General features: G+C 37.5%; 3 protein-coding genes across 3 annotated transcripts; all 3 read left to right on the top strand.

Annotated features, from left to right (window-relative positions):
• The first annotated feature begins 1,707 nt into the window (after nt 1-1,707).
• Nucleotides 1,708-5,462, top strand: LOC145548551 (low affinity immunoglobulin gamma Fc region receptor III-A-like). Its single transcript, XM_081599107.1, has 6 exons — nt 1,708-1,744; nt 2,659-2,919; nt 3,311-3,864; nt 3,994-4,068; nt 4,147-4,209; nt 5,289-5,462. Exons 1-3 carry the CDS (start codon nt 1,708-1,710, stop codon nt 3,628-3,630), a joined length of 618 nt encoding a protein of 205 aa, XP_081455233.1. The 3' UTR covers nt 3,631-3,864; nt 3,994-4,068; nt 4,147-4,209; nt 5,289-5,462.
• A 2,959-nt stretch (nt 5,463-8,421) lies between these two features.
• Nucleotides 8,422-12,318, top strand: LOC145548964 (high affinity immunoglobulin epsilon receptor subunit alpha-like). The gene is made up of 5 exons (XM_081600087.1): nt 8,422-8,702; nt 10,102-10,206; nt 10,292-10,354; nt 10,571-10,831; nt 11,429-12,318. Exons 2-5 carry the CDS (start codon nt 10,176-10,178, stop codon nt 11,749-11,751), a joined length of 678 nt encoding a protein of 225 aa, XP_081456213.1. The 5' UTR covers nt 8,422-8,702; nt 10,102-10,175; the 3' UTR covers nt 11,752-12,318.
• Nucleotides 12,319-18,840: 6,522 nt separating this feature from the next.
• LOC145548552 (uncharacterized) lies at nt 18,841-23,531 on the top strand. The gene is made up of 7 exons (XM_081599108.1): nt 18,841-18,847; nt 19,010-19,270; nt 21,604-21,861; nt 22,020-22,139; nt 22,295-22,366; nt 22,445-22,507; nt 22,940-23,531. Exons 1-7 carry the CDS (start codon nt 18,841-18,843, stop codon nt 23,020-23,022), a joined length of 864 nt encoding a protein of 287 aa, XP_081455234.1. The 3' UTR covers nt 23,023-23,531.
• The last annotated feature ends 4,125 nt before the right edge of the window (nt 23,532-27,656 follow it).

A 27,656-nucleotide genomic window follows, 5' to 3' on the forward strand; every position in this document is an offset into this window, starting at 1 on the left:
AAAAAGCTCAAATGGGGTTAACTCTGTATATTTTTTTTATGTTAGCACCTCTGAGATCTAGAATTGCAAGACTGAGATATCAAGGCAAAGAAACAAAAACATCACAGCAAACAACCACTAATCAGTGATTGATTTTAAACTTGGCCAATAAACTTGGTCTCCCTCTCACAGATTCACTTTATCTATATTTAAATATGTTAGTGATGCTGTGGTTACTAGTAGGAAGGGTTTCAGGGAGAGGGGGGTTTCTGTCTAAGGCCCCATATTACCTTGGACCAGTCCTGCATAAACAGCTGCTGTGATGCTCATCTCTGGAATCTACCTGGAATCTACCTGGAATCCACCTGGAATCTACCTGGAATCCCCTGGTAGTCCCTGTGCCAGTCCTCTTATGCTTTGGGGACATTTTGATTGATTTAATTGTGGCATGTTTGGCTTTAAGCTGCTGTTCTAATTATTGCTACAGTATTTTCATTGATGTTTGTTTTGTGAAAATATGGGTCGAATCTTCCTTCAACACTTGAGGATCTTCAATAGCTTCTATTGACAGCTGCTCACCTCCAGCCCAGATCCCGTCAGCAGCGGCTTAAACCTGCATGGTAGAAACATTAAGGAGAAGCAGAGCGAACAGAAAGCAGGTGGTACCAGGTGGTACCAGGTGGTACCAGGTGGTACCAGGGCTTTGAGGTGCGTCGCGACTTGTGGTGACCGTCTCAGTACCGTGTCTTATATCAGAATTTCTGATATAAAGACATTCTTTCTATCTGTTGGTGGGACCGACTCAGTGTGCCTTAACCGGGCTTTTAGGAGCCTGATGAAGTTAAAGTCAGAAGTTTTCTCTGCAGCCGAAGCATTTCTGTGTTTAGGGGCGAGGCGGGATTTTCCCTGCTATTGCCAGGACAATTATGAAAATATAGAAACAGTTTCTCTAACGTCAACATCAGACCTACGTTTTTATTCACAAACCAGTGTATAAAAAATATTCTTGTCCATAATTTGATAGTTGGAGGCTCAGATCCTCCCCTCCTCACCGTGGACCCGATGTCTGAACAACATGGAGGCTCTGAGAGGCAATATTAGACTGAGACTAGTTCATTTTGCTAAATTATGATATTTAGCTCTCCACTGTTGCCACATGCTTTAACAAGAGGAAATGGAATGGTTGGATGTTTTAAGGTGGAAAATTTGTAAAAACTATTTCCAATGAATAATAAATTGTGCTGTATTGTTTATATGCATCATATTTCAAAAAAAGGGAAGCCTAACTTGCATAAGCGCCTTGAGATTATATTTGTGAATAGTGAAACATTAGTCAAATTATTTCTGATGTTTTGTTTTGTTTTCTTGTGGTACAATTAAACAAGTTTCTAATTTTTATTTTAATAATAAAAATCCTAATGTTCATATTTGCGATCTGTGGTTTGAACTCTTCTTATTCTGTCATTTCTGTAGCATGTCTGTTTTCCTGTGGATGAAATTAAAAACATGCAATGGAATTATGAGTTTTTAACTTATAACTTCTTTACGTTAAAATTTAGTTTTTAGTTTGTCAATACAATTCATGGTTCACTTGATAGTTGTTGGGCTATCAAGAAGAAATTAAATATATAACCAACCCTTATCATTTTCTTGACACAAACCGGTTTTCCTGAAGTGAATGGAAATCAAAAGGCCAGTGGTGATGCAATGTTTACTAATGACCACAAGATGGCAGAAAAGACTGAACCAAAAGAAGCCAGAGACAGTAAATATACTGCATATATTCAGAAGTAATACTTCATACCAACCAGTAGGGGGCGATAAAACACCAGCTTTTAGTTGTCAGATATTTATTAAAGGTTCAGTTAACTGTTACATAAGTTCTAAATAAAGAATCTTTGGGAGATTAACAGACTTAAATACAATTAGAAAAAAAATATGTATATAATATAAAATAATCCAAACTGCGACAAACAAGTTTGATAGGACAGATAGGAAGACTGTAGACTAAATGGTTTTTTAGCGTATACATTTGACTAGCCAGTAATAAACTCTATTAATATTTTTGTTAACACAAATATTAAGGTCTGTTACAGATCCATAACAGAACCTGAGTATCTCTGTGTGTTTACATTAAAATACATTTAATTCTACATCATTATTTCTATATTTCTACCCGTTTCTTTGCTGCTCTGTGTAACAACCAAACAGGAAGAGGAAGTTCTGCGCTGCATATGATCTGGGTTTACATGTGAGACACGTTCAGTCAGCATCAAGCATCAGTCATGGAGGTCACAGATCTCTGCATGCAAATCTGTGAGTAAAGATATATTATTTCTTTCTGACATATATCTTTATTTTGAGTTTGGATCTGAAGCTTTTCTCATGTTTCTACAGTCATGAATGTGTTTGTGTTGCTGTTGACAAAACCTGATCTGAGTTACACTGATCAGAAACCTGGTGAGTTGGAAACTGATTTGTTTTATGCATTTATTTAGAGTAAAATGTTTTATTTCATTTTAGATTTAATTAAAATAATTTTAAACTACTTACAAACAAATCCATCAGCAATTTTATTAACTTTATCACAAATTGATGAAAAACAAGTTTTCATCTTCTTCTTTTTCAAGGATTTATATTAAAGTTCATCAATTCTTTTCTGTATTTTTATCATTACAGATTTTCCTCTCATCTCTCCAGACAGACTTCAGTTCTTTGAGTATGAGTCTGTCTCTGTAAGCTGTGAGGAAGATAAAGAAGTGAAAGCTTGGAGAGTGAGGAGAAAACTTCACCAAACGAGTTCAGCAAATGATTCTGACGCCTGCAGCGTCCCAGCTGCATCCTGCAGCATTCAGTTCGCTTTTGAGAGGCACAGTGGAGAATACTGGTGTGAAAACCATGAAGGGGAAAAGAGCCGGGCTCTCAACATCTCTGTTACAGGTCTGAATATTCACAATGACGTCTTCAACGTTTTTTTAAATGAACTGAAATAACGTTCTTTTAGATAATGTGCACACATTGTAATAGTCTAAGGTTTATTTACAGAACAAAATTAAATCAAGATAAATCCTTTCAGAATATTCCTGCCTTTATTTTGAACTTGTACAATTTAATAATAATTATATTGAGAAAACAAGAAACATAAAACTATAAAATAAGTAAATATGGATGAAGAGGAGTCATATTTTTTTCATTATAGAAACCAGACATTTTGAAGATGTGTGTTAACTTTTTATATCTTCTGAAAATAAACATGTAGCTATTAAATTTGTTATAAATCCATCAGAAATAGGACTGTAACATGTCAAACTGTTCTTCTACTGTCCTTCAGGTGGATCAGTCATCCTGAATGTTTCTGCTCAGCCAGTGAAGGAAGGATCTACTGTGACTCTAAAGTGCATTCAGAGGGATACAGAGGATCCACACTTTAGCGATTTCTACAAAGATGGCGTCCATCTTGTAACCTACTATGAAACCGATATGACCTTCACCAAGGTCTCCAAGTCAGACGAAGGACTCTATAAATGCACCATTTCCAATTCAGGAGAGTCTCCTGAAAGCTGGCTGGCTGTCACATCAGCAGAAGAAGAAGAAGAAAAAGAAGGTCTGTATATGATATCTAATCCAGTGAACTGTATTTTTGATCACTAAATGAAACAAGTTATGAAAATCACAGGCATTCAACACATTTTCAGTATATGTGCTATAATGTCTGAATTCACCAGAAATTCTTGACTGACCTGATATCTGAAATCTTCTTTCCAGGATTTAATGAAGAGACGAACATCATGACGAATCTCCTGCTTATCATCATCATTTTGTTGTCCATTGTTTTCACTCTGTCGTTCTGTATGGTTGGACTGATTGTCTATAAGAAACGCAAAGGTACGGCTAACTCACCTCTTGAGATTCTCTGTATTTTTAGCATTTTAATTACAACACGGACAGAGTATCAGTTTCATAATTAACTAATTATAAATTATAAATGTTTTTCCTCCACTCTTTTAATTGCAGACTTGAAAAATGAAATTGTCTCAGATCCAAAGGACACAATTTATGCCTTTGTTAATAAACCCAAGAAGACGAAAGGTGAGAGTTTGTGTTTTTTCTTTAGTTTTATTAAAGACATGACGTTCAGTTCCTGCATGTCTTTGTTTTTTTGTGCAGGTGGAGACGCTGCGTACGAACCAGACAATATCACGTATGCTGCCATTGAGATAAAGAAGAAAGGTATTTTTATTGCCTAAGCAGATCTGTGGTTCAGACACCGTGACATTAGCTCAGTTTCACAGGCTAACTTTGACAAGAACTATTTTCAGACAGATGTATCGATCTCACCGGGAGTAATTTTACTTCAGCAGTTAAAAACAACACCATCAAACCACAGGCTGCAACACGAGGCTCCACACTGAGCTCAGATAGACAACAATAGAAATCAACCTGACATCAAACAGAAAAACAAAGCTGCTGTTTCACTCAATGAACCGTCTCTAACTCCTGCTTCCATTTCTTCACAAATACTGACAATAAAAACACAAACAGCTTCAAATGTATCAGAAATAATTGATGCCAAAAGTTGATAAACTTTCCAAAAGAAAGCTTCACTAAAATCTTCAACTACCGTATTTTCCGGACTATAAGCCGCAGATATCTCCAGGTTTTCTACAGCGATGCAGCAGCAGCAGAGGGGGGCGGACACTCAAAATCTGAGTCATAACAGGTCAATTGAATATCACATTTATTACAGTTGAAAAAAAAAAAACTTGCCAATATTAGATTTAACATAACTGATTATGGTAGTTTCCGAACGGTAACTGTAAAAGTGCTGATCCTTCATGTTGCTACTAGCATGTGCTAAATGAAAATAGACACTTTCTTCTTCTTCTTCTTTAGATTTCAACGGGAGCTTGCATCCATTATTGTTGCACTACTGCCATCTACTGGATCCTAATTTCCATACCTCAAATTCTCATAATGATCCCAGTATTGTTTAAAAAAAACAAAAAATCTTATTTTTCCCCTCAATGCTATTTAACTGATCAACAACATTCGCAAATTTCAATTCCCTATTAAAACCTAATTCTGTTTTAATTGGTGTTTTCTTCTTCTATTTCCAATTTTGACTTCCAATGATTCACTTTCTGCTAAAGAACCCCCTGGTGGTTGAAGAAAAATCTACATATAAGCCACACTGGGCTATAAGGCGCATGGTTCGAAGCTTAGGAAAAAAGTAGCGGCTTATAGTCCAGAAAATACAGCCTGACAATTGCCTGAAGTTTTCTAATGAATTTCTGTTTTTTCTTCATCAGGGTCAAAGGTTTCCTCAGCTGCCAATAAAGGAAGTCCATCAGAGCAGCAGTCAGTTTACTCTTCAGTCGCCCTTAAAACTTAAATTAGTTATTTTATGGAGCTAATCTCAGCTCAGACTGTTGGTTCTTTCAGTCAATGCTAGAAGAGTCACTGACATTTTTTCTTATGTTAAAATGGACAAATACAACAAAGCAATAATAAACATGACATCTTAAAAACGTTATCTATGTTTATGTTGTTTATAGAAATTTAAAACATGTTTTTAGGACTTATTATCTTTGTCTTTCAGACTTTTGCATGTAGTATTTTCTATTTTTATGATGTTCTTGCCTCTTTTGTTGTGACATTTTTCTGATTTTCATAAGAGCAAAGCAGCGACTGCTTTTTAAATAAACTCACTGCTTTTTAAATAAACTCACTGTGATGGTCTTTAACATCTCACTATTTTTATGCTACATGTGTTTAAAATCAGATAAACTAACGATACCTGACAATATCTTCATAGATCTATCAACAGACCTGTGGAGGGGCTCAGAGTTAAAAAAAAGGGGCATATTGAACAAGATCTTAAAACACCGTACAAAAACATAGCAACAACCCATATTAATCAGATCCTATTATATCACTGCCATCATGTGGGGACAATGCAAATCAAATGTAGTTTATTTTCCCCTACAGGTATAATGTTGCTGTTTCTGCTGCTGACAGACCTGGAGGGCTGAGCTGATCTGATACTGTAGCTGTTAAACAGACTATAGGAGAGAAGGTCAAAGGTTATGAAGTTATGAAATAAGCAAATTTACTGCCATTTTACTGATAAAGCCCTCCAGACATCCAGGGGCCCCTAGAAATGGTTGAATTATAACACAGACCCAGGCGCGGAGCAATAGGCCCGGGCCCCGATGGGTGCCCATGGGAGCCCAGGTGTGGAGGTGCCAAGGATTATTTGCTGTGATAATTTAATTTAATTGTGAGCTGATCTGATACTGTAGCTGTTAAACAGACTATAGGAGAGAAGGTCAAAGGTTATGAAGTTATGAAATAAGCAAATTTACTGCCATTTTACTGATAAAGCCCTCCAGACATCCAGGGGCCCCTAGAAATGGTTGAATTATAACACAGACCCAGGCGCGGAGCAATAGGCCCGGGCCCCGATGGGTGCCCATGGGAGCCCAGGTGTGGAGGTGCCAGGGAGGGAGGAATGGTTTCAAGTCGCTTTAAGATGGAGAAAGTGCGCCCTCGCCTGTTCAGAAAGGTGTATGTAATGTTAAAGTTACTGTCCCTCAAAGGAATATATAGTAGTCAGTCCCAGTGACAGTTTGACTCACGGTTTAGTCAATGTGTTTTCTGGGTAAAAATGAAATGAGAAACGCAGCACAAAACCGCACCGCACCCCCTGCCCGGCCAACAGTTTCCAGCAGCGCAGGTGATACACGTGAGGGGCCCAGCCATTGGCCCCGGCCTGACGCTGACTTGTTCCGCTAGTGCACAGACCATAGATCTAAAGCTGTAGCATCAATTATAGAAAATGACAATGTTATTAAGTTGAGAAAAAAATTTTCATGCAGGATTTAATTAGGAAGTTTAAATAATCTTCTTGATAGTTTGATTGTTGTGTTACCATGGCTACAATATGGTGTAATCTTTGTGTTTGAGTTGGTTTGTTCACAAATTTATCACAGCAAATAACCAATAATCAGTGATTGAATTTAAACTCGGCCCGTAAACCTGGTCTCCTTTCCTCTCACAGATTCACCTTAAACATGTCAGTGATGATGAGGTTATTAGTAGGAAGGGTTTCAGGGAGAGGGGGGTTTCTGTCTACGGCCCCATATTACCTTGGACCGGTCCTGCATGAACAGCTGCTGTGATGGTCATCTCTGGAATCTACCTGGAATCCACCTGGTAGTCCCTGTGCCAGTCCTCTTATGCTTTGGGGACATTTTGATTCATTTAATTGTGGCATGTTTAGCTTTATGATGCTGTTCTAATTATTGCTACTGTATTTTCTGATGTTTGTTTTGTGATCTCTAAATGGACCGAATCTTCGTTTAACACTTGAGGATATGGAGTAACTTCTATTTGCCGCTGCTCGCCTCCAGCCCAGATCCCGTCAGCAGCGGCTTTAACCCACCTGGTAGTAACGTGATGGAGAAGCAGAGTGAACAGTCAGCAGGTGGTACCAGGTGGTACCAGGGCTTTGAGGTGCTTCGCAACTCGCGGTGACCATCTCGGTATCGTGTCTTATATCAGGATGTCTGATATAATGACTATATCTGTCGGTGGAACCAACTCAGTGTGCCTTAATCAGGCTTTTAGCAGCCTGATGAAGTTAAAGTCAGAAGTTTTCTCTGCAGCCGAAGCGTTTCTGTGTTTAGAGGCGAGGCGGGTTTTAACATCAACATCAGACCTACGTTTTCATTCACAAACCATTGTATGAAAAATAATCTTGTCCATAATTTGATAGTTAGAGGCTCAGATCCCCCCATCCTCCTTACCGTGGACCCGATGTCTGAACAACATGGTTCTGAGAGTCAATATTAGACTGAGACTAGTTCATTTTAAATTAAAATTACATTTAGCTACATGTTATAACTGAGGGGCACAAGCAGACCTCCTGACACACAGAATAAGAAAATAATGAAAAAAAACAAAACCAAAAAACCCTCAAAAAGAGCACTAGGGGCATCAAGGAGAAAAGGGGCAGGTGCTCAAGCCCCCTTCTACACATGCCTGGATCTGTTGTTCTGTACGTAACTGATCAGTTGTTTTAGTTTCATGTCAAACTCACATACTTGAAGTCAAAAGCTTATAACTGGACGTCCTGGTATGTTTAGAGAGTTTATAAAAATATTAATACCTTCAGCGGTTCATGTCTGAATCTGGTCTCTGCAGTCATGAGTCACATTCTGAGCTGAGATAATCTAAACCCTGTCAAATAAAACTATAATGTTAAACTAGCGCCATCTGGTGTCCAAACACCAAAAGATGAATCTACATCAGTTCATGTTTGCACTCCAGGAGAAGTTTTTCAGTTCATTGAGTTTAAAAAAACTCAAACCAACATTAAGTGAAATAAATAATTTTTATCTCCAGATACTGTTGTCATGACAACAACAAAAAAAGAAAACATGACGAGGTGTTTCATCTACTTTATCAATATCCTGCAAACAACAGTGGCAATTCCTTTATATTTTTATATAGAATGAAAAATAATTAATGGCAGAAATAAAGTTTTGGTTGGGCTTTCAAATGTAAAGATTTACACCTTGGTGTTGGGTTTTTGTCATTTTCTGTTTTTGTCTCAGCCCTCAGTTTGCTGCTCATACTAAGCCTGGTTAAGTGGGAGTTGTTCCTCTCCACTGTTGCCACATGCTTGAACAAGAGGAAATGGAATGGTTGGATGTTTTAAGGTGGACATTTTAAAAATGATTTCCAATGAATAATAAATTGTGCTGTATTGTTTGATTATATGCATTATATTTGAACTGGATTGATGTAAAAAAGGGAAACCTAAACTGGATAAGTGCCTTGAGATTATATTTGTGAATAGTGAAACATTAGATAATTTTTTTCTGATGTTTTTTTGTTTTGTTTTGTTTTGTTTTGTTTTTTGTGGTACAATTAAACAAGTTTCTAATTTTTATTTTAATAATAAAAATCCTAATGTAATCTGACCGTCTGTGGTTGGATCTCTTCTGATTCTGTCATTTCTGTAACATCAATGTCTGTTTTCCTGTGGATGAAATTAAAAACATGCAATGGAATGATGAGTTCTTAACTTATAACCTCTGTAAGTTAAAATTTTGTTTTTAGTTTCTGTCATTAGAATTTATGATTAACTTGATAGTTGTTGGGCTATCAAGAAGAAATTAAATATATAACCATCCCTTATATTCTTGACACAAACCGGTTTTCCTGAAGTGAATGGAAACAGGCCAGTGGTGATGCAATGTTTACTAATGACCACTAGATGGCAGAAAAGACTGAACCATAAGAAGCCAAAGACAGTAAATATCCATCCATTTTCTTTCACCCTTGTCCCTAATGGGGTTGGGAGGGGTGCTGGTGCCCATCTCCAGCTAACATTCCGGGCGAGAGGCAGGGTACACCCTGGACAGGTCGCCAGTCTGTCGCAGGGCAACACAGAGACACACACACACTCACACCTAGGGGCAATTTGGAAAGGCCAATTAACCTAACAGTCATGTGGGAGGAAACTGGAGTACCCAGAGAAAACCCACGCATGCACAGGGAGAACATGCCAACTCCATGCAGAAAGACTGGGGCCGGGAATCGAACCCAGAACCTTTGTGCTGCAAGGCAACAGTTCTACTAATTGTGCCACTGTGCAGCCCGACAGTAAATATACTGCATGTATTCAGTAGAAGTAATACTTCATACCAACCAGTAGGGGGCGACAAAATACCGGCTTTTAGCTGTCAGATATTTATTAAATGTCCAATTGTTGCAAAAGTTCTAAATAAAGAATCTTTGGGAGATTAAAAGACTTACATACAATTAGAAAAAAAATATTTATATAAAATAAAATAATCCAAACTGTGACAAGCCTAGATGAAGACTGAGGTTATAAACAGGAAGATTGTAGACTAAACAGGTTTTTAGCGTATATATTTGACTAGACAGTAATAAAATCTGTTAATATTTTTGTTAACAAATATTAAGGTCTGTTACAGATCCATAACAGAACCTGAGTATCTGTGTGTGTTTGCATTAAAATAAAGTTAATCCTACATCATTATTTCAGTTTTTCTTCCTGTTTCTTTGCTGCTCTGTGTAACAACCAAACAGGAAGAGGAAGTTCTGCTCTGCATATGATCTGGGTTTACATGTGAGACACGTTCAGTCAGCATCAAGCATCAGTCATGGAGGTCACAGCTCTCTGCATGCAAATCTGTGAGTAAAGATATATTATTTCTTTCTTTCTGACATATATCTATATTTTGAGTTTGGATCTAAAGCTTTTCTCATGTTTCTACAGTCATGAATGTGTTTGTGTTGCTGTTGACAAAACCTGATCTGAGTTACGCTGATCAGAAACCTGGTGAGTTGGAAACTGATCTGTTTTATGCATTTATTTAGAGAACCATGTTAAGTCTTTTAGATGTAATTCAAATAATTTTAAACTACTTACAAACAAATCCATCAGCAATTTTATTAACTTTATCACAAATTGATGAAAAACAAGTTTTCATCTTCTTCTTTTTCAAGGATTTATATTAAAGTTCATCAATTCTTTTCTGTATTTTTATCATTACAGCTGTTCCTCTCATCTCTCCAGACAGACTTCAGTTCTTTGAGTATGAGTCTGTCTCTGTAAGCTGTGAGGAAGATAAAGAAGTGAAAGCTTGGAGAGTGAGGAGAAAACTTCACCAAACGAGTTCAGTAAATGATTCTGACGCCTGCAGCGTCCCAGCTGCATCCTGCAGCATTCAGTTCGCTTTTGAGAGGCACAGTGGAGAATACTGGTGTGAAAACCATGAAGGGGAAAAGAGCCGGGCTCTCAACATCTCTGTTACAGGTCTGAATATTCACAATGACGTCTTCAACGTTTTTTTAAATGAACTGAAATAACGTTCTTTTAGATAATGTGCACACATTGTAATAGTCTAAGGTTTATTTACAGAACAAAATCATATCAAAATAAATCCTTTCAGAATATTCCCGCCTTTATTTTGAACCTGTACAATTTAATAATAAACTAACGACTGTGGCTGTGTGGGTAAAGTAGTCAATCTTGCGATCGGAAGGTTGTAGGTTCAGTTCCAGCTTCCTCCTGCCACATGTCAATGTGCCAATGTGTGACTGCAAATGGGTGAATGTGATTCTAGTGTAAAGTACTTTGTCTGGTCAAAAATGACTGGAAAAGTACTATGTAAGTTCAGTTTATTTCCATTTTAAAATCTTATAATGAGAAAACATAAAAATCTAAATTAAGTAAATATGGATGTAAAAGAGTCATTTTTCTGGGTTTTTTTCATCATAGAAACCAGACATTTTGAAGATGTGTGTTAACTTTTCATATCTTCTGAAATTAAACATGTACATTTTGAATTTGTTATAAATCCAGCAGAAATAGGACTGTAACATGTCAAACTCTTCTTCTACTGTCCTTCAGCTGGATCAGTCATCCTGAATGTTTCATCTCAGCCAGTGAAGGAAGGATCTACTGTGACTCTAAAGTGCATTCAGAGGGATACAGAGCAACCACACTTTAGCGATTTCTACAAAGATGGCGTCCGTCTTGGAACCGACTATGAAACCGATATGACCTTCAGAAACATCTCAAAGTCAGATGAAGGACTCTATAAATGCACCATTTCCCGAGCTGGAGAGTCTCCTGAAATCTGGCTGGCTGTCACATCAGCAGAAGAAGAAGGAGGAGAAGAAGAAGGTCTGTATATGATATCTAATCCAGTGAGCTGTATTTTTGTTCACTAAATGAAACAAGTTATAAAAATCACAGGTATCCAACACATCTTCTATAAACATAGAAGGTGCTATAAACATCTAGTTTTAAACCTTCAGCTAAATGTGTCTGAATTCACCAGAGATTCTTCACTGACCTGATATTTTAAATCTTTCCAGGATCTAATGAAGAGACGAACATCATGACAAATCTCCCGTTTATCTCCCCCTGGAGATTTTCAACCATTTTCACTCTGTTGTTCTGGGTGGTTGGACTGATTCTCTATAAGAAACGCAAAGGTACCACCAGTGACGTCAGTAACGTGTTACTTTGTAACGAGGTTACTGACGTCAAACCACTTTTTTTCAGTAACTAGTAATCTAACGTGTTGCTATTTCAAATCCAGTAATCAGATTAAAGTTACTTACCCAAATCACTTTGGGTTACTATTTTCTTTTGTAATATATTTTATTTGCTCTACGCGTTGAGTGACCATTGTTCCTATGCGACAGCAGCAGCTGATCGCCGTGACAGAAACAATGGAGGGAGGAGAGAGATGCTCGTTTTGTTCCTGTAAGAACAGGAGTTATACAAGTTTATGTCGCTTTGTTTTTTCTAAAGTCACTTTCAAATTTAATGAGTCGCAGGTTGCGCTTTTTAGGGCTTGTTTTTAAATGTGAAGTTCCGATTGATCCGTCTCGCTGTGTCTTTGTAAATATCAAGTTAATATATTTGCTGTGAATGACTTCAAGCTTCGCGCTAATATGAACAACGCGATGAACGTGAAAACAGCCACGTTCCCGTGAAGTTGTGCAACTAAACGCCATTATAATCAGTGTCACTAATCTGTGCAGCATCTGAGTTGTGGAGCCGCAGCAGGAGCTCTGAGCTCTGACAGCAAACACAGGGCCGTAACGCAAACCTGGAGGCTGGGGCAGGGAGGGGGGAACAGGGGGCTATAATCCTAGTTTCCATGCAACAGTGGAACACAAAAACATGGAAAAATTACAAAAGTCTTTTTTGTACAGTTGTAACCATTAAACAATCTTATAAGTGATGACACATTGTTTAATGTTACTATTATAAAATAACTTGCAATTAAATATTGGCAAAGATCAAAGTAATTTTCACAGGTGGTGTAGTGTTGTTGTTAGCAGCTGAAAGTAACTAAAAAAGTTACTTTTAATGTAACTTAGTTACTTTCCAAATCAAGTAATCAGTAATCTGATTAAAGTTACTTTTTCAAAGTTTCTATACCATCAATGGGAACCGCTAACTCACATCTTCAGATTCTTTGTATTCTTTGTATTTTAATGACAACACGGACAGAGTATCAATTTCATAAATAATTTTTATTAAAATTGACAACATATACATTTTTTCTCCCCTCTTTTAATTACAGACTTGAAAAATGAAATTGCGCACATATGATCCAAAGGACACAACTAATGTCTTTGTTAACAAACCCAGGAAGAGGAAAGGTGAGTGTTTGTGTGTTTTTTCTTTAGTTTGATTAAAAACATGACGTTCAGTTCCTGCATGTCTTTGTTTTCTTGTGCATGTGAAGATGCTGCAAACGAACCAGACAGTATCACGTATGCTGCCATTGAGATAAAGAAGAAAGGTATTTTTATTGCCTAAGCAGATCTGTGGTTCAGACACCGTGACATTAGCTCAGTTTCACAGGCTAACTTTGACAAGAACTATTTTCAGACAGACGTATCGATCGCACTGGGAGTAATTTTACCTCACCAGTTAAAAAGCACAACATCAAACCACAGGCTGCAACACGAGGCTCCACACTGAGCTCAGATAGACAACAATAGAAATCAACCTGACATTAAACAGAAAAACAGAGCTGCTGTTTCAAAAACACACATTCATATTTGCCCTGAACCTCACTATCTGCATGAAATGATTGGTTCCTGCTTGGAGCGCTTGAGAGTGACTCTGTTTAGCTGCAGACAGTAGGAAACAAGAACGATGGTGGCAATTACTATGCTGCTCAGAAAAGTTATAAAATCAGGTTTTCAAAAACAAAATAGAGAGAGAGAAAAAGACAAAAGTGTTCATTTTTAACCCAGTTTTTCTCCATGAGAGGTGAGTAGACTGTGTGAGATTATCAACCATTTAGCATAGTTATCTTAGCTACAGAGTACTGTTTACCTCCTTTTCACTGGCATTTAAAGGATTAAGAAAAAAAATTACCAACATATTAATAGATTGTTGTTTGTACCTTTTACCTCTTAACAACAGATGAGTCGGTCAGCAGCAGCTCTAACCCACGTCCCTCCTGACCTATTCTCTTCTGAGTGAAATTAAAGCTGCAGTATGTCACTTTTATATAAATATTTTTTTTCACATATTTTTAAAAACTGTCATTTTGTTGTGACAATATGGTATGAGAGGTAATCTGTGAAATATCTATTTCCTCTGCTTTCTCCCAGTTCTAGAAACAACCAGTCAGTGGCAGGAGAGTTTAGTGCTGTCAATCAAAATCTCATGTGGTGCTGCTCATCCTTCCTCCTCCTCGATTTGTGCTATTCTGCAGCTAGCATAGCACAGAGCTGTGCAGATTCAAACTGTGAATGCTCGGTTTAGTTAGCATAGCTACCAATGTCGGCAGATAAAAAGTTTCTTGTAACGATAAGTTGTTTCTCCTCCATTAGCACATATAGCAGTGAGTGAATGAGGCTAATTGGCAGCGCTAAGACCCTCCTACTGGTTCTGATTGGTTGTTTTAGTCAGAACGGTGCATTACTTTAAGCAGTAATAGTAATTCAGGAAGGAGATGGAGGAGACTGATTATTTACACATATTATCTGTCACATGACAAACTGCTACAACATCGTGACAACTTTAACCAATATGGAGAAAACATATTTTATTATAGTTACAGTATGTACTGCAGCTTGAATAAAATGAAACTACATAGCATTTTTAGAAGTCTGGATTACTTTATGTGTATTTTGCACGTTGCTTTTGACTGTTGCTCATGGGGAAACATTTCAGTATCTAAAACTAATAGAAAAAATTTAAACAACCTATTTGCATACTCAATGTGGACTGTTGGATGTTAAATTCATGAGCAGTAAATATTGTGCTAATTATCAGTATTGAACCAAAGAAAGCAAGGCAGATGAAGCCTTTAAGATTGTGATGCTTTTTCTGGGTCAAATAGACTCAGAAAATTGTAACTGCAGCTGCGCAGGGGGCCCAAACACACTTTTTGTCAGGGGGCCCAAGATTCCTGGCAGCGCCCCTGACTGTATCAGAAATAATTGATGCCAAAACTGATCAACTTTCCAAAGGAAAGCTTCACTAAAATCTTCAACTTACCTGTAGTTTTCTAATGAGTTTTCTGTTTTTTCTTCATCAGGGTCAAAGGTTTCCTCAGCTGCCACCAAAGAAAGTCCATCAGAGCAGCAGTCAGTTTACTCTTCAGTCGTCCTTAAAACTTAAATTAGTTATTTTATGGAGCTAATCTCAGCTCAGACTGTTTGTTCTTTTTTTAGTCAATGCTAGAAGAGTCGCTGACATTTTTTCTTATGTTAAAATGGTCAAATACAACAAAGCAATAATAAACATGACATCTTAAAAACGTTATCTATGTTTATGTTGTTTATAGAAATTTAAAGCATGTGTTTAGGACTTATTATCTTTCTCTTTTAGACTTTTGCATGTAGTATTTTCTATTTTTATGATGTTCTTGCCTCTTTTGTTGTCACGTCTTTCTGATTTTCACAAGAGAAAAGCAGCGACTGCTTTTTAAATAAACTCACTGTGATGGTCTTTACTTTAACACGCCACTATTATTATGTTATGCGTGTTTAAAATTAGATAAACTGACAATACTTCACAACATCTTCATAGATCTATCAACAGACCTCTACACTGAGTTTCTGTCTCTAACACATAAGGAATCTAAACATGAATAATAACAACAATAAAGACAAACAAAACTGTTAGAGAGTTTTTGGTATAATTTTGTTATTACATTAGTTCATATTCAGTCTAATGTTAATCAATAGTTAATCAACAATAGTTAATCAACATTCAGTCTATAGATTATTGTGATTTTCAGTTTAAAGTGTTCTCTTCCTTCTGTGTGTATAAATTGACCTGGAGGCCACATCTGCCTTCATGTGAATCAGTTAACTGTGTGTTTCCCAGACCTTGAATGATGTTTCCACAGGTGCCTTCTTATCAACCGGAATACTCCCTATCTTAGAAACTGTCTGTGTGCAGTAATATTTTGTCTCTGTTGTCTTTCTTAGCTATCCTCCCTCTTTTTGCTTGATAATAAAAGACAAGCTGTAATCAAAGGTCTTTAAACGCTCAGTGAACGGCTTGGAGGAGCAGTTTGCTGAGTCTTCTCGTTTTGCAAAAGCTTGGCCATAAAATTCATATACGTTGTCCGTGGTTCTTTTATGAAGGTTTGAGAAAAATACCTATCAAAAACAAACTAAGAACATGGCTGAAATAACAAGAAAAGAAATGAAAGACATGAAAGCCTGATCTCTGCAGAAGATCTGATTCTTTACTTTTGTTTTTGGGCCACTGTGTTGCTGGATGATGACCGATCTGTTCAGGGCCGTGCAGAGACCTTTGGAGGGGCTCAGAGTTTAAAAAGGGGCACATGTCTTAATCTGGTCTCTGCAGTCATGAGTCACATTCTGAGCTGAGATAATCTAAACCCTGTCAAATAAAACTATGATGTTAAACTGGCGCCATCTGGTGTCCAAACACCAAAAGATGAATCTACATACTTCAGTTCATATTTGAACTCCAGGAGAAGTTTTTCAGTTCATTGAGTTTAAAAAAACTCAAACCAGCATTAAGTGAAATAAATTATGTTTATCTCCCAATGCTGTTGTCATGACAGCAAAAACCATGACGAGGTGTTTCATCTATTTTATCAATGTCCTACAAACAACAGCGGCAATTTTACTGATGAAAAATAATTAATGGCAGAAATAAATTTTGGTTGGGCTTTCAAATGTAAAGAGCTACACCTTGGTGTTGGGTTTTTGTCATTTTTTGTTTTGGTCATGCTTGTGTCTCAGCCCTCAGTTTGCTGCTCATACTAAGCCTGAGAGTTGTTCCTCTCCACTCTTGCCACATTCTCATACAAGAGGAAATGGAATGGTTGGATGTTTTTAAGTGGATAATTTTTTTAAAATTATTTTCTAGAGGTGTCCCGATCGATTGGCCTCCAATCATAATTGGCCAATTTCCGTAAAAAAAGAGTATGATCGGTGATCGGCAATCATTGGCTCTTGTTGCCGATACGGATCACCTGCATCTCATTTCGCAGCCTGCATGTGCAGCTGGTCTCCTCTTTCCTTCACACTGCACAAATGCGCAGCAACAAATCCTAAGCGATGTGGAACTATAACGCACTGAGTGAATGGGGAAGTTTGCGTGTTGCAAAAATTGAAGCACGTGGGGTAAAGCACGTCAAAATGCATCAACACGACGAATCTAATATGGTATAAAATCAATGCCATACTTGACGGAGTTTGGCTGCATCGAGGCTCACTGCACTAAAAAAGACATACGGAGGATCAGATAGCAGGTAAAGCAGCGCACAGCTACAAACACTCACCCGGATTAGCATGACGGTCAGAAAGTTAAACAAATAACCCGCAAAATTATTTAAGTCCTCGAGCTGCGATGTAAGACGCTGGTTCTGCTCTCGCTGTTGAACCGCTGCTACGCTACAGGTAGTAATATTTCACAGACGAAGCGCCGCTTCTGCTCCACTTGGTAGTGACTCTCACACCAAACCTCTGTTTAAAGCTGCAGCATGTAACCTAAAAAAATACATTTTACATACGTATTAAAACTTTCGCTGTCCTAACATGAGACAGATAATCTCTAAAAACATAATCGATCTCCTCCCTGTTCTGCATAATTACTCCACTCAGTCAGAAACGGCCACTCAGAACTAACAGTAATCAGCTAGCCGCCATGCTATCAGGAAGTTTTCATTCAGTAACTCAGATTGTTTATTGTAATGGATCCTGTATTTGCCTTTGATTGTTAAGTTTTATACTTTAATTTTTTGGCAATGTTGAGAGGTTTTATTTTGGCTCTTTGCATTATTTAGCCTCTTCAGCATGTTTTCATGCTGTTTTCAGTCTGTTAAAGATAGTATTACCGATAGCAGTACAATTTGCACAATGCCTGTTTTGTTTTGTTTTGTTCTCGTCTTGGAAAAAGTTATTAAAAACAATTTTTTTGTCTAAATTAAGGTGAATTTATGGTTCTTTTTCCCCCCACATGATTTAACCGGTAGGGATTTTGACCACTAGATGGCAGAGAAAACTGAACCATGAGAAGCCAGAGTCAGTAAATATACTGCATATATTCAGTAGAAGAAATACTTCATACCAACCAGTAGGGGGCGATAAAACACCAGCTTATAGTTGTCAGATATTTATTAAAGGTCCAGTAAACTGTTCCATAAGTTCTAATTAAAGAATCTTTGGGAGATTAACAGACTTACATACAATTAGAAAAAAAATATTTATATAAAATAAAATAATCCAAACTGTAACAAGTCTAGATAAAAACTAAAGTGATGTACAGATAGGAAGATTGTAGACTAAACAGGTTTTTAGCGTATACATTTGACTACACAGTAATAAACTATGTTAATATTTTTGTTAACACAAATATTAAGTTCTGTTGCAGACCCATAACAGAACCTGAGTATCTCTGTGTTTTTGCATTAAAATAAAGTTAATCCTACGTCAGTCGACATCAATATGTCAGTTTTTCTTCCTGTTTCTTTTCTGCTCTGTGTAACAACCAAACAGGAAGAGGAAGTTCTGCGCTGCATATGATCTGGGTTTACATGTGAGACACGTTCAGTCAGCATCAAGCATCAGTCATGGAGGTCACAGCTCTCTGCATGCAAATCTGTGAGTAAAGATATATTATTTCTTTCTTTCTGACGTATATCTATATTTTGAGTTTGGATCTGAAGCTTTTCTCATGTTTCTACAGTCATGAACGTCTTTGTGTTGCTGTTGACAAAACCTGATCTGAGTTACGCTGATCAGAAACCTGGTGAGTTGGAAACTGATTTGTTTTATGCATTTATTTGGTGAAAAATGTTATGTTTTTTAGATTTAATTCAAATAGTTTTAAACTGCTCACAAACAAATACATCAGCAATTTTATCAACTTTATTACAAAGTGATGAATAATAAGCTTTCATCTTGTTTTTTATGGATTTATTTTAAAGTTCATCAATTAATTTCTGTATTTTTATCATTGCAGCTGTTCCTCTTATCTCTCCAGACAGACTTCAGTTCTTTGAGTATGAGTCTGTCTCTGTAAGCTGTGAGGAAGATAAAGAAGTGAAAGCTTGGAGAGTGAGGAGAAAACTTCACCAAACGAGTTCAGCAAATGATTCTGACGCCTGCAGCGTCCCAGCTGCATCCTGCAGCATTCAGTTCGCTTTTGAGAGGCACAGTGGAGAATACTGGTGTGAAAACCATGAAGGGGGAAAGAGCCGGGCTCTCAACATCTCTGTTACAGGTCTGAATATTCAGTGGTCTTCAGAAGCTTATAAGATTTCAAAAAAGCTTTGTTAAAATTCAAAGAGTTTATTTTAACAAAATAAGAACAAGTTTCTACCTTTAATGTGACCTTTAACCTGCCCATTGTAACTCAGATCTTTTAGGAGGCAGAATAATGAAGAGTAAAATGTGTTTGCACAGGTTTAAACCGATACGCTGATAAACCACATGTTGTTTTAATTAAATTTAATGTTTTAAATAGCAAAACCTGCCAACTTTTCTTTGCAAAAACTCCTTGAATCTGTCAGATATACTCAGACCTGCTCCGTTTTATCATTAGGGGCATGCCATAGCAATGCATAAGGAGAGCAGTAGTGACTTGCGAAGCAAGTCAGTACTGCCTCCATGCATTGCATGGCAGGCACCTATTGTTCTACACCCAATAGAATGTCTCTTTATTATTATTATAAATATAATTTATTATTCTTCCGTTACCGTTAATGCGGCTCGTACCGCTGCGTGCCGACCCACAAAAGTGGTATCAAAACGTGCGGCTCAATCCCGGCAAGTGAGCTATTATTTTTATTGGGGATTGGAGTTAAAATGATTACATAAATTAATAAAAACGAAAAAATTTGAGATTTTGTGTCTCACAGAATCAGTAATCTTTCTCTATGAAACACACACACAGGACTGTTTATGGCTGACTCAAAAACCCTTTTTAACTCCCCCTCACAGGCATAAATATCGCCCTATTGGTCTGAAAGTTGGTGATAACATAGATACACATGCCTGCTCATGTACAATGTTTACAAAAATTTGCTAGGGCTTATGCTTTTTGTCAGGGTCCTTCAGACTGACGCCTGGTGTCTCCCAAGTATAGAAACTGTGTCTGAAGAGGATTTTCCCGCTCTTTGGCTCTCACAGCTGCAGGGGATTAATTACCATAGCAACAGAAGGACACAGTGTCTGGAACTGCAGCTCCCCAGGACTGAACTGTAGGGTTTACTGGTATTTACAACTTCTTGTGTTTTCAGCATTATACTACTGATTCAAGACTATAACCATTACACATATGTCCCCCCATGTTAAAATCTGACATAAATAAGAATAAATAGTTGATTAAAAGTCTGTGGACAGAAAATAACGTCGCTGCTCCTTTAAGGAACCAGCGGCACAGACGCAGCGCCTGGGTGATGCTACAGATCACAAACCACTCCGTCATAAACTGTTATCAGGTTAATATATAAACTGTTATCCGGGTAATATATTGGGTTTATGAAGAATTTATTTGAATAATTTCAGGATTTAAAAATACTTTTGTCGTGTTTGTGACCTGTTACACAGGTCAGGGTTTTTTTTGGTTGGAAGCTTGGTCGGAGCAAGGATTGGTCTGCCATGTGTGACGCAAGTAATGACAGAAAACATGCTACTGATGCTCCAATAGCATTCATGCTATTGTTAGCATTTTGGCTCATTTTAGCTTATGCAACATACTAAAATGAGCAAAAATGCTCATACTACCGTACGAGTACAGCTTAAGAAAACATGCTTCTGACTCCCCGCAGGTTATTGACTACACTGAAGCTTTCTTAAGCATGATTGCTAATTTTTACCATCGGAACGCTTTATTAAAAATCCGATGGCCACACTTTGGCATGCCCCTTTAAAATTTCTGCAGGAATTTTCTAGTTTTATTTTATTCTGGCGAAAATATTCCTTTATTGATTTTGATGTTCATTTTGAGTCGTTCCTGAAACTGATGTTCTTCTTTATATCCAATTTTCTTCCATATGCCTGAATATTTTGTGACATTTGCTTTTATTTGAAACTATTCATCATTCCCTTTGCTGTAAGTAAGAACAAAGTTTGAACAAAATAGACTTGAAAATTTTTATTTCTGCCGCCATAATGATCAATCTGTTCATAATGTTCTTTTAATAATGTGAATTCCTGCCGAACACGTTTCCCAGACATTGTGGGAAACGTCTGGAAATTTATTAAGTTTCATAAATGTAGCCGACCTTGTTTATCTTAAATCCTGCTTCTTAGCTCAGACTTATGAAGATTTCACATATTTCAAAGCCATTACTACAATGTAATGTTCTGCGTAATAATTCATGTTAAGTTATAACATGATGTCCATCTTAATGCAACCATTTTCTTTAAATAATTGTTGCTTTTCGCTCTATAAATGTCATTTTATTATTAAGTTTTACAAGTTGTTGGTATAAAAACCTGGTAATTTAAAAAGGTTGTGCAAACTTTTCATTTGAATATATTTAAAATATGTTAATCTATTTTGGCACAGAAACAGCAGAACAACATGTTGAACCTTTTCTCTTCCATCAGCTGGTCCAGTCATCCTGAATATTTCTGCTCGACCAGTGAAGGAAGGATCTGATGTGACTCTTTGTTGTTTTAACAAGAACACAAAGAAGACACACATAAGTGATTTTTACAAAGATGGCGTCCATCTCAGCACTAACTATAAAACCGATATGACCTTTGGAAACGTCACCAAGTCGGACGAAGGACTCTATAAATGCACCATTTCCCGAGCCGGAGAGTCTCCTGAAAGCTGGCTGGCTGTCACATCAACAGAAGAAGGTCTATATATGATACCTAAACGAACTGTATTTTAGTTCACTAAATGAATCAAGTTACGAAAATCACAGGCATCCAACACATCTTCAGTATATGTGCTATAATTTCTGAATTCACCCAGAGATTCTTCACTGACCTGATACCTTAAATCTTCTTTCCAGTATCTAATGAAGAGACGAACATCATGACGAATCTCCTGATTATAATCATCATTTTGTTGTCCACCATTTGCACTCTGTTGTGCTGGATGGTTGGACTGATTCTCTGTAAGAAACGCAATGGTACGGCTAACTCACCTCTTGAGATTCTCTGTATTTTTAGCATTTTAATTACAACACGGACAGAGTATCAGTTTCACAATTAACCTTTCTTAAAATTCACAATATATTCATTTTTCTAAATTATAAAGTTTTTTTCTCCCGTCTTTTAATTTCAGACTTGAAAAATGAAATTGTCTCAGATCCAAAGGACACAATTTATGCCTTTGTTAATAAACCCAAGAGGAAAGGTGAGAGTTTGTGTTTTTTCTGTAGTTTTATTAAAGACATGACGTGCAGTTCCTGCATGTCTTTGTTTTTTTGTGCAGGTGGAGACGCTGCGTACGAACCAGACAATATCACATATGCTGCCATTGAGATAAAGAATAAAGGTATTTTTATTGCCTAAGCAGATCTGCGGTTCAGACACCGTGACATTAGCTCAGTTTCACATGCTAACTTTGACAAGAATTATTTTCAGACAGATGTATCGATCCCACCGAGAGTAATTTTACCTCAGCAGTTAAAAACAACACCATCAAACCACAGGCTGCAACACGAGGCTCCACACTGAGCTCAGATAGACAACAATAGAAATCAACCTGACATTAAACAGAAAAACAAAGCTGCTGTTTCACTCAATGAACCGTCTCTAACTCCTGCTTCCATTTCTTCACAAATACTGACAATAAAAACACAAACAGCTTCAACTTTATCAGAAATAATTGATGCCAAAAGCTGGTAAACTTTCCAAAAGAAAGCTTCACTAAAATCTTCAACTTACTTGCAATTTTCTAATGAGTTTTCTGTTTTTTCTTCATCAGGGTCAAAGGTTTCCTCAGCTGCCACCAAAGAAAGTTCATCAGACCAGCAGTCAGTTTACTCTTCAGTCGCCCTTAAAATGTAAATTAGCTATTTTATGGAGCTAATCTCAGTTCAGACTGTTTGTTCTTTTTTTAGTTAATGATAGAAGAGTTGCTGACATTTCTTTCTTATTTTAAAATGGACAAATGCAACAAACCAATAATAAACATGAGACCTTAAAAACGTTATCTATGTTTGTATTTTATGGAAATTTAAAAAATGTTTTTAGGACTTATTATCTTTCTCTTTCAGACTTTTGCATGTAGCATTTTCTATTTTTATGATGTTCTTGCTTATTTTGTTGTCACGTCTTTCTGATTTTCATCAGAGCAAAGCAGCAACTGCTTTTTAAATAAACTCACTGTGATGGTCTTTACTTTAACACGGCACTATTATTACTCTACATGTGTTTAAAATTAGATAAACTAACAATACCTGACAATATCTTCATAGATCTATCAACATACCTCTAGACTGAGTTTCTGTCTCTCTAACACACAAGGAATCTAAACATGAATAATAACAACAATAAAGAGAAACAAAACTGAAAGTAAAAGCATGGCTCAAATAAAAAGCAACTAAATAAAAAACATAAAACCTGATCTCTGCAGAAGATTCAATTCTTTACTTTTGTGTTTGGGCCACTGTGCTGCTGCATGTTGACAGATCTGTTCAAGGCCGTGCAGAGACTTTTGGAGGGGCTCAGAGTTTAAAAAAGGGGTACCAGAGAGATATATAGGCACCCTTCTGTCAAATTTTAATCGGAGTTTGATGGATTAATTGATATTAATTGATATCAACTCCCCCACATCCGGTAACCTGATACTCCCCCCCCCAAACATATGTCGTATATATCATATGATGGGAACTTTGTGACCTCCTGACCTCCCTGGCACCCTTCTGTCAAATTTTAATCGGAGTTTGATGTGAATAAATAAATATAAATGAATAAATAAATATACTATATTCTAAACCATGTTGAAATAGATTAGGAATATTGTAACTAATGGTTTTAAACAGATTATATTCATGATACACAGTGCTGGAATTAATTGCCTCTAACTCTTGTCCCATAAGAGACGGAGGCTGACAGAGGAAGCAGAGAGGAGGGGGGAGAGTCTTGCTGTGTGTGTGTGTGTGTGTGGGTGTGTGCATGTGTATCTGATCTCTGAACCAGCATACGGTGAAATCTACCTCATACTCTTCTGCAGAATATGATATATCCTGTAGCTAGGTAAGAATTCATGCCACATGGTCCTCTTTAAAAGGATTGTATCATATCTCTGAACCAGCATACGGTGAAATCTACCTCATACTCTTCCGCAGAATATGATATATCTTATAGCTAGGTAAGAGAGGGTGACCTCTGACCCCGCAGCCGGTGATGCCCACCTCAGGATACATTAGGCAATCCTTCTGAAGGAAAAATTTGCAGATTCATGCCACATGGTCCTCTTTAAAAAGATTGTATCATATGTCCCAGCCAGCATATGGTGAAAACCTACCTTGTACTCTTCCGCAGAATGATATATCTTATAGTTAGTTAGGAGAAGGTGACCTCTGACCCCGCAGCCGCCGATGCCTGCCTCAGGCAATCCTTCTGAAGGAAAAAATCAACAGTTTTGCTGCCGTACGGTCCTATAAAAGGATGCATCATCTCGGCAAGACCACAACAGCACAGATCTTCTCTCATCTGCTCTGCGGTACAACAGGAGTTGTAAGCTTTTACATTTTGCTTTATCTTTAAACCGGCATTATTCTGAAATATGTCCGGTTTTCCATGCAAGCAGGTTAATTCTGACGGGTCTACAACTTTTGGGTCTCAAGACCTCTACACGTTTTTTGACCGTCAGTAAAGAAAAATACTAAAAATCTCTTTCTCAGTTTATATATATGTATAAATATGCACTGTGTTTAATAACAATGTCTGTTTGTTTAGGTGCATTCTCTCAGGATACAGAATCAGACATTATAATTGGTATGTCTTTTTTTGTGTCATATCTTTTCTCTGTAACCCTAATTCTAAAATAATTTAATCCTATAAAAATGAAAAAACTTAAATATATGCCTATTATTCCTCCAGATCTTACTAAAAATCAGAAGACACAGCAGTCCCAAACAGAACCATAGTTCTTCCACGGTAATTTTAGTACCTGTTTTACACTTATGTAATCAGAGTTCTAAAACGGATATATATATATATATATATATATATATATATATATATATATCCATCCATCCATCCATCCATCCATTTTCTTCCGCTTATCCGGGGTCGGGTCGCGGGGGCAGCAGCTTCAGAAGGGAGGCCCAGACTTCCCTCTCCCCAGCCACTTCTTCCAGCTCCTCCGGTGGAATCCCAAGGCGTTCCCAGGCCAGCCGAGAGACGTAATCCCTCCAGCGTGTCCTGGGTCTTCCCCGAGGCCTCCTCCCCGTGGGACGTGCCCGGAACACCTCACCAGGGAGGCGTCCAGGAGGCATCCTTACCAGATGCCCGAGCCACCTCAACTGGCTCCTCTCGACGTGGAGGAGCAGCGGCTCTACTCTGAGTCCCTCCCGGATGACCGAGCTTCTCACCCTATCTCTAAGGGAGAGCCCAGCCACCCTGCGGAGGAAACTCATTTCGGCCGCTTGTACCCGTGATCTCGTTCTTTCGGTCATATATATATATATATATATATATATATATATATAAACATTTACTATGTTTCTAATTTATTATAGATAACCAGGAAAACTATAGGAGGAATCGATTATCGCTGACTAAAAAAAGAAGACCTGTCTCTGAAGCTATATGTTCTTCACAGCTGATGAATGCAACTGATTTCAGAACAGTTCCTGATCAAAAATCAACCTACATACATACGAGAGTTCAGAGTAAGTTTTTTTTTTTTTTAAATAGTGTATTTGAACTAATCAGGAAACTAGTTTTCTATCAACGTATTTCTTTTATCATCCATAGCTTTAACTTCTAATGAAGATTGTGTAATTTACATCTCATCTGGCTCAGAAGACAGCTTTGTGCCACAAGAAGTATCCGACTTACCTCCTAGACAGAGAGTTGATGCCGTTGGCATCACGGCTCCTCCCTCGCCGCGTAGAGAAACTACAGCGGACCCGGAACCAAAACCAGAACAAGAACCGGGACCAGAAGCAGAACCAGAACAAGAACCAGGACCAGAAGCAGAGTCAGAACCGGAACCAGAGAGGCCTTCCGATTCTCCTCACACCGGTAAGTTTTATTGTTTTAAATTATTATTTTATTAGCATACATACTAAACTTTAAACTTTACTTGAATGAATGAAATGTATATGCTATGTTTAAACAAAGAGACACAGACTGACAGAGGAAGCAGAGAGGAGGGGGCCCTGCAGAGTCATTCTGTGTGTTTTTGTGTGTGTTGGTAAAAGTGATTTAGCAGGACATTGTCAGAATACAGCACTAGAAGGACATTTTTCTCAATTACACCAAAGCCTGTAGGGATGTGTATGAAATCTCAACACACATTCATTATATTTCACAGCTTCCAAAGTTCGAACAATACTACGCAAGAGGAGAGCACACAATCTGCAAGCCAGAGCCGATGGATTGATTACAGGTATATTATTTGATTTTATCAACTAAAATGCCATATCACCCCTGCTAGAAATGTATTCCTGATTATTTATTTATTACAGAATCTGTGTGGCTTCTGGAGAAACGTGCTGCGTCCAGAAAACGAAGATCATCATTCTACCGCTCTATGAGTGCGAGAGCTAAGTTACTACTACAAGCAACCAAAATTCTGGTCGACAATGTTTACTCTGATGCAAAATTGTTTGAGAAATGATTCATGTTTGATCTGTCTCTTATAACTCTGTGAAGTATGGATAACCAAGAAGGTAGAGTTGAATTAAATGAAGCTTTTCAAAATCCTAAATCTCAGACAGATTATTCACAACAAATTGTTAATGTAATTCAGAATTTGCAATCATTTGCTTCAACACTGAATACTGCGGAAAATAATAACATTTCACAGAACCCTGCTTTTAGCCCTGCTTTAAGCCCTCCGCGATCACCTATTTTAAACCAATCTGAAGTCTCGGAATATTTCAGACAAATTAACGATGCACTTTACAGTTTAAATAATTGTCTTTCTCCACAAAACTCACCCGCTGCCTCACCCGCTGGTTCATTTGTACTCAATGAAGCTTTTCAAAATACAGAATCACACTCCGGGTTATCAACTGCAGCAGTTGATCAAGCACAGCAGCAAGGAGGTGGTCTAAACCAAATTCAGAGGGTTGAACATCAACGTTTCAATAACATTGAAATAAGGAGACCGTTATCAATCCCGCCTCCAACTCATGCTGTACCTGACATTGCTCAATTCTACACCGCAGTTATGAATGTTTTAATCGATCTGGCTGACACTGCAGGATCATTGGCTGCCCGTAATGATCTGGTACAGTTGGAGTTAGTGGGGGATAATATTTCTCAACACATAACTGTTTCTGTTGCTGATGATGATGCAATCCTACCAGCATTTGAGCAATTTTTAGGTGACCTGGTTCAATCTAATGCAGAGCTGCCTTCAGAAAGTAACTTAGAGCTGGTTCTTCAAATAGTCAAGAATCCCACAGGAGGTACAAAACGCAAGGCTAAAAAAACATTGGAGTGTGAATTGATTCATAAGA

This window comes from Poecilia reticulata, chromosome 18 (assembly GCF_904066995.2).
Source record: "Poecilia reticulata chromosome 18, P_reticulata-male-v2, whole genome shotgun sequence".
In the NCBI taxonomy this organism is placed as follows: domain Eukaryota; kingdom Metazoa; phylum Chordata; class Actinopteri; order Cyprinodontiformes; family Poeciliidae; genus Poecilia; species Poecilia reticulata.

Bases quoted from the DNA above. Each gene is read 5' to 3' on its own strand.
- LOC145548551 (XM_081599107.1), top strand. From the start codon at position 1,708: ATGGCAGAAAAGACTGAACCAAAAGAAGCCAGAGACA. The intron at 1,745-2,658 runs GTAAATATACTG...TTATCATTACAG, and splicing joins ACCAAAAGAAGCCAGAGACA to ATTTTCCTCTCATCTCTCCA. The intron at 2,920-3,310 runs GTCTGAATATTC...ACTGTCCTTCAG, and splicing joins TCTCAACATCTCTGTTACAG to GTGGATCAGTCATCCTGAAT.
- LOC145548964 (XM_081600087.1), top strand. From the start codon at position 10,176: ATGGAGGTCACAGCTCTCTGCATGCAAATCT. The intron at 10,207-10,291 runs GTGAGTAAAGAT...ATGTTTCTACAG, and splicing joins AGCTCTCTGCATGCAAATCT to TCATGAATGTGTTTGTGTTG. The intron at 10,355-10,570 runs GTGAGTTGGAAA...TTATCATTACAG, and splicing joins TTACGCTGATCAGAAACCTG to CTGTTCCTCTCATCTCTCCA.
- LOC145548552 (XM_081599108.1), top strand. The intron at 19,271-21,603 runs GTCTGAATATTC...CTCTTCCATCAG, and splicing joins TCTCAACATCTCTGTTACAG to CTGGTCCAGTCATCCTGAAT. The intron at 22,140-22,294 runs GTACGGCTAACT...TTTTAATTTCAG, and splicing joins TCTCTGTAAGAAACGCAATG to ACTTGAAAAATGAAATTGTC.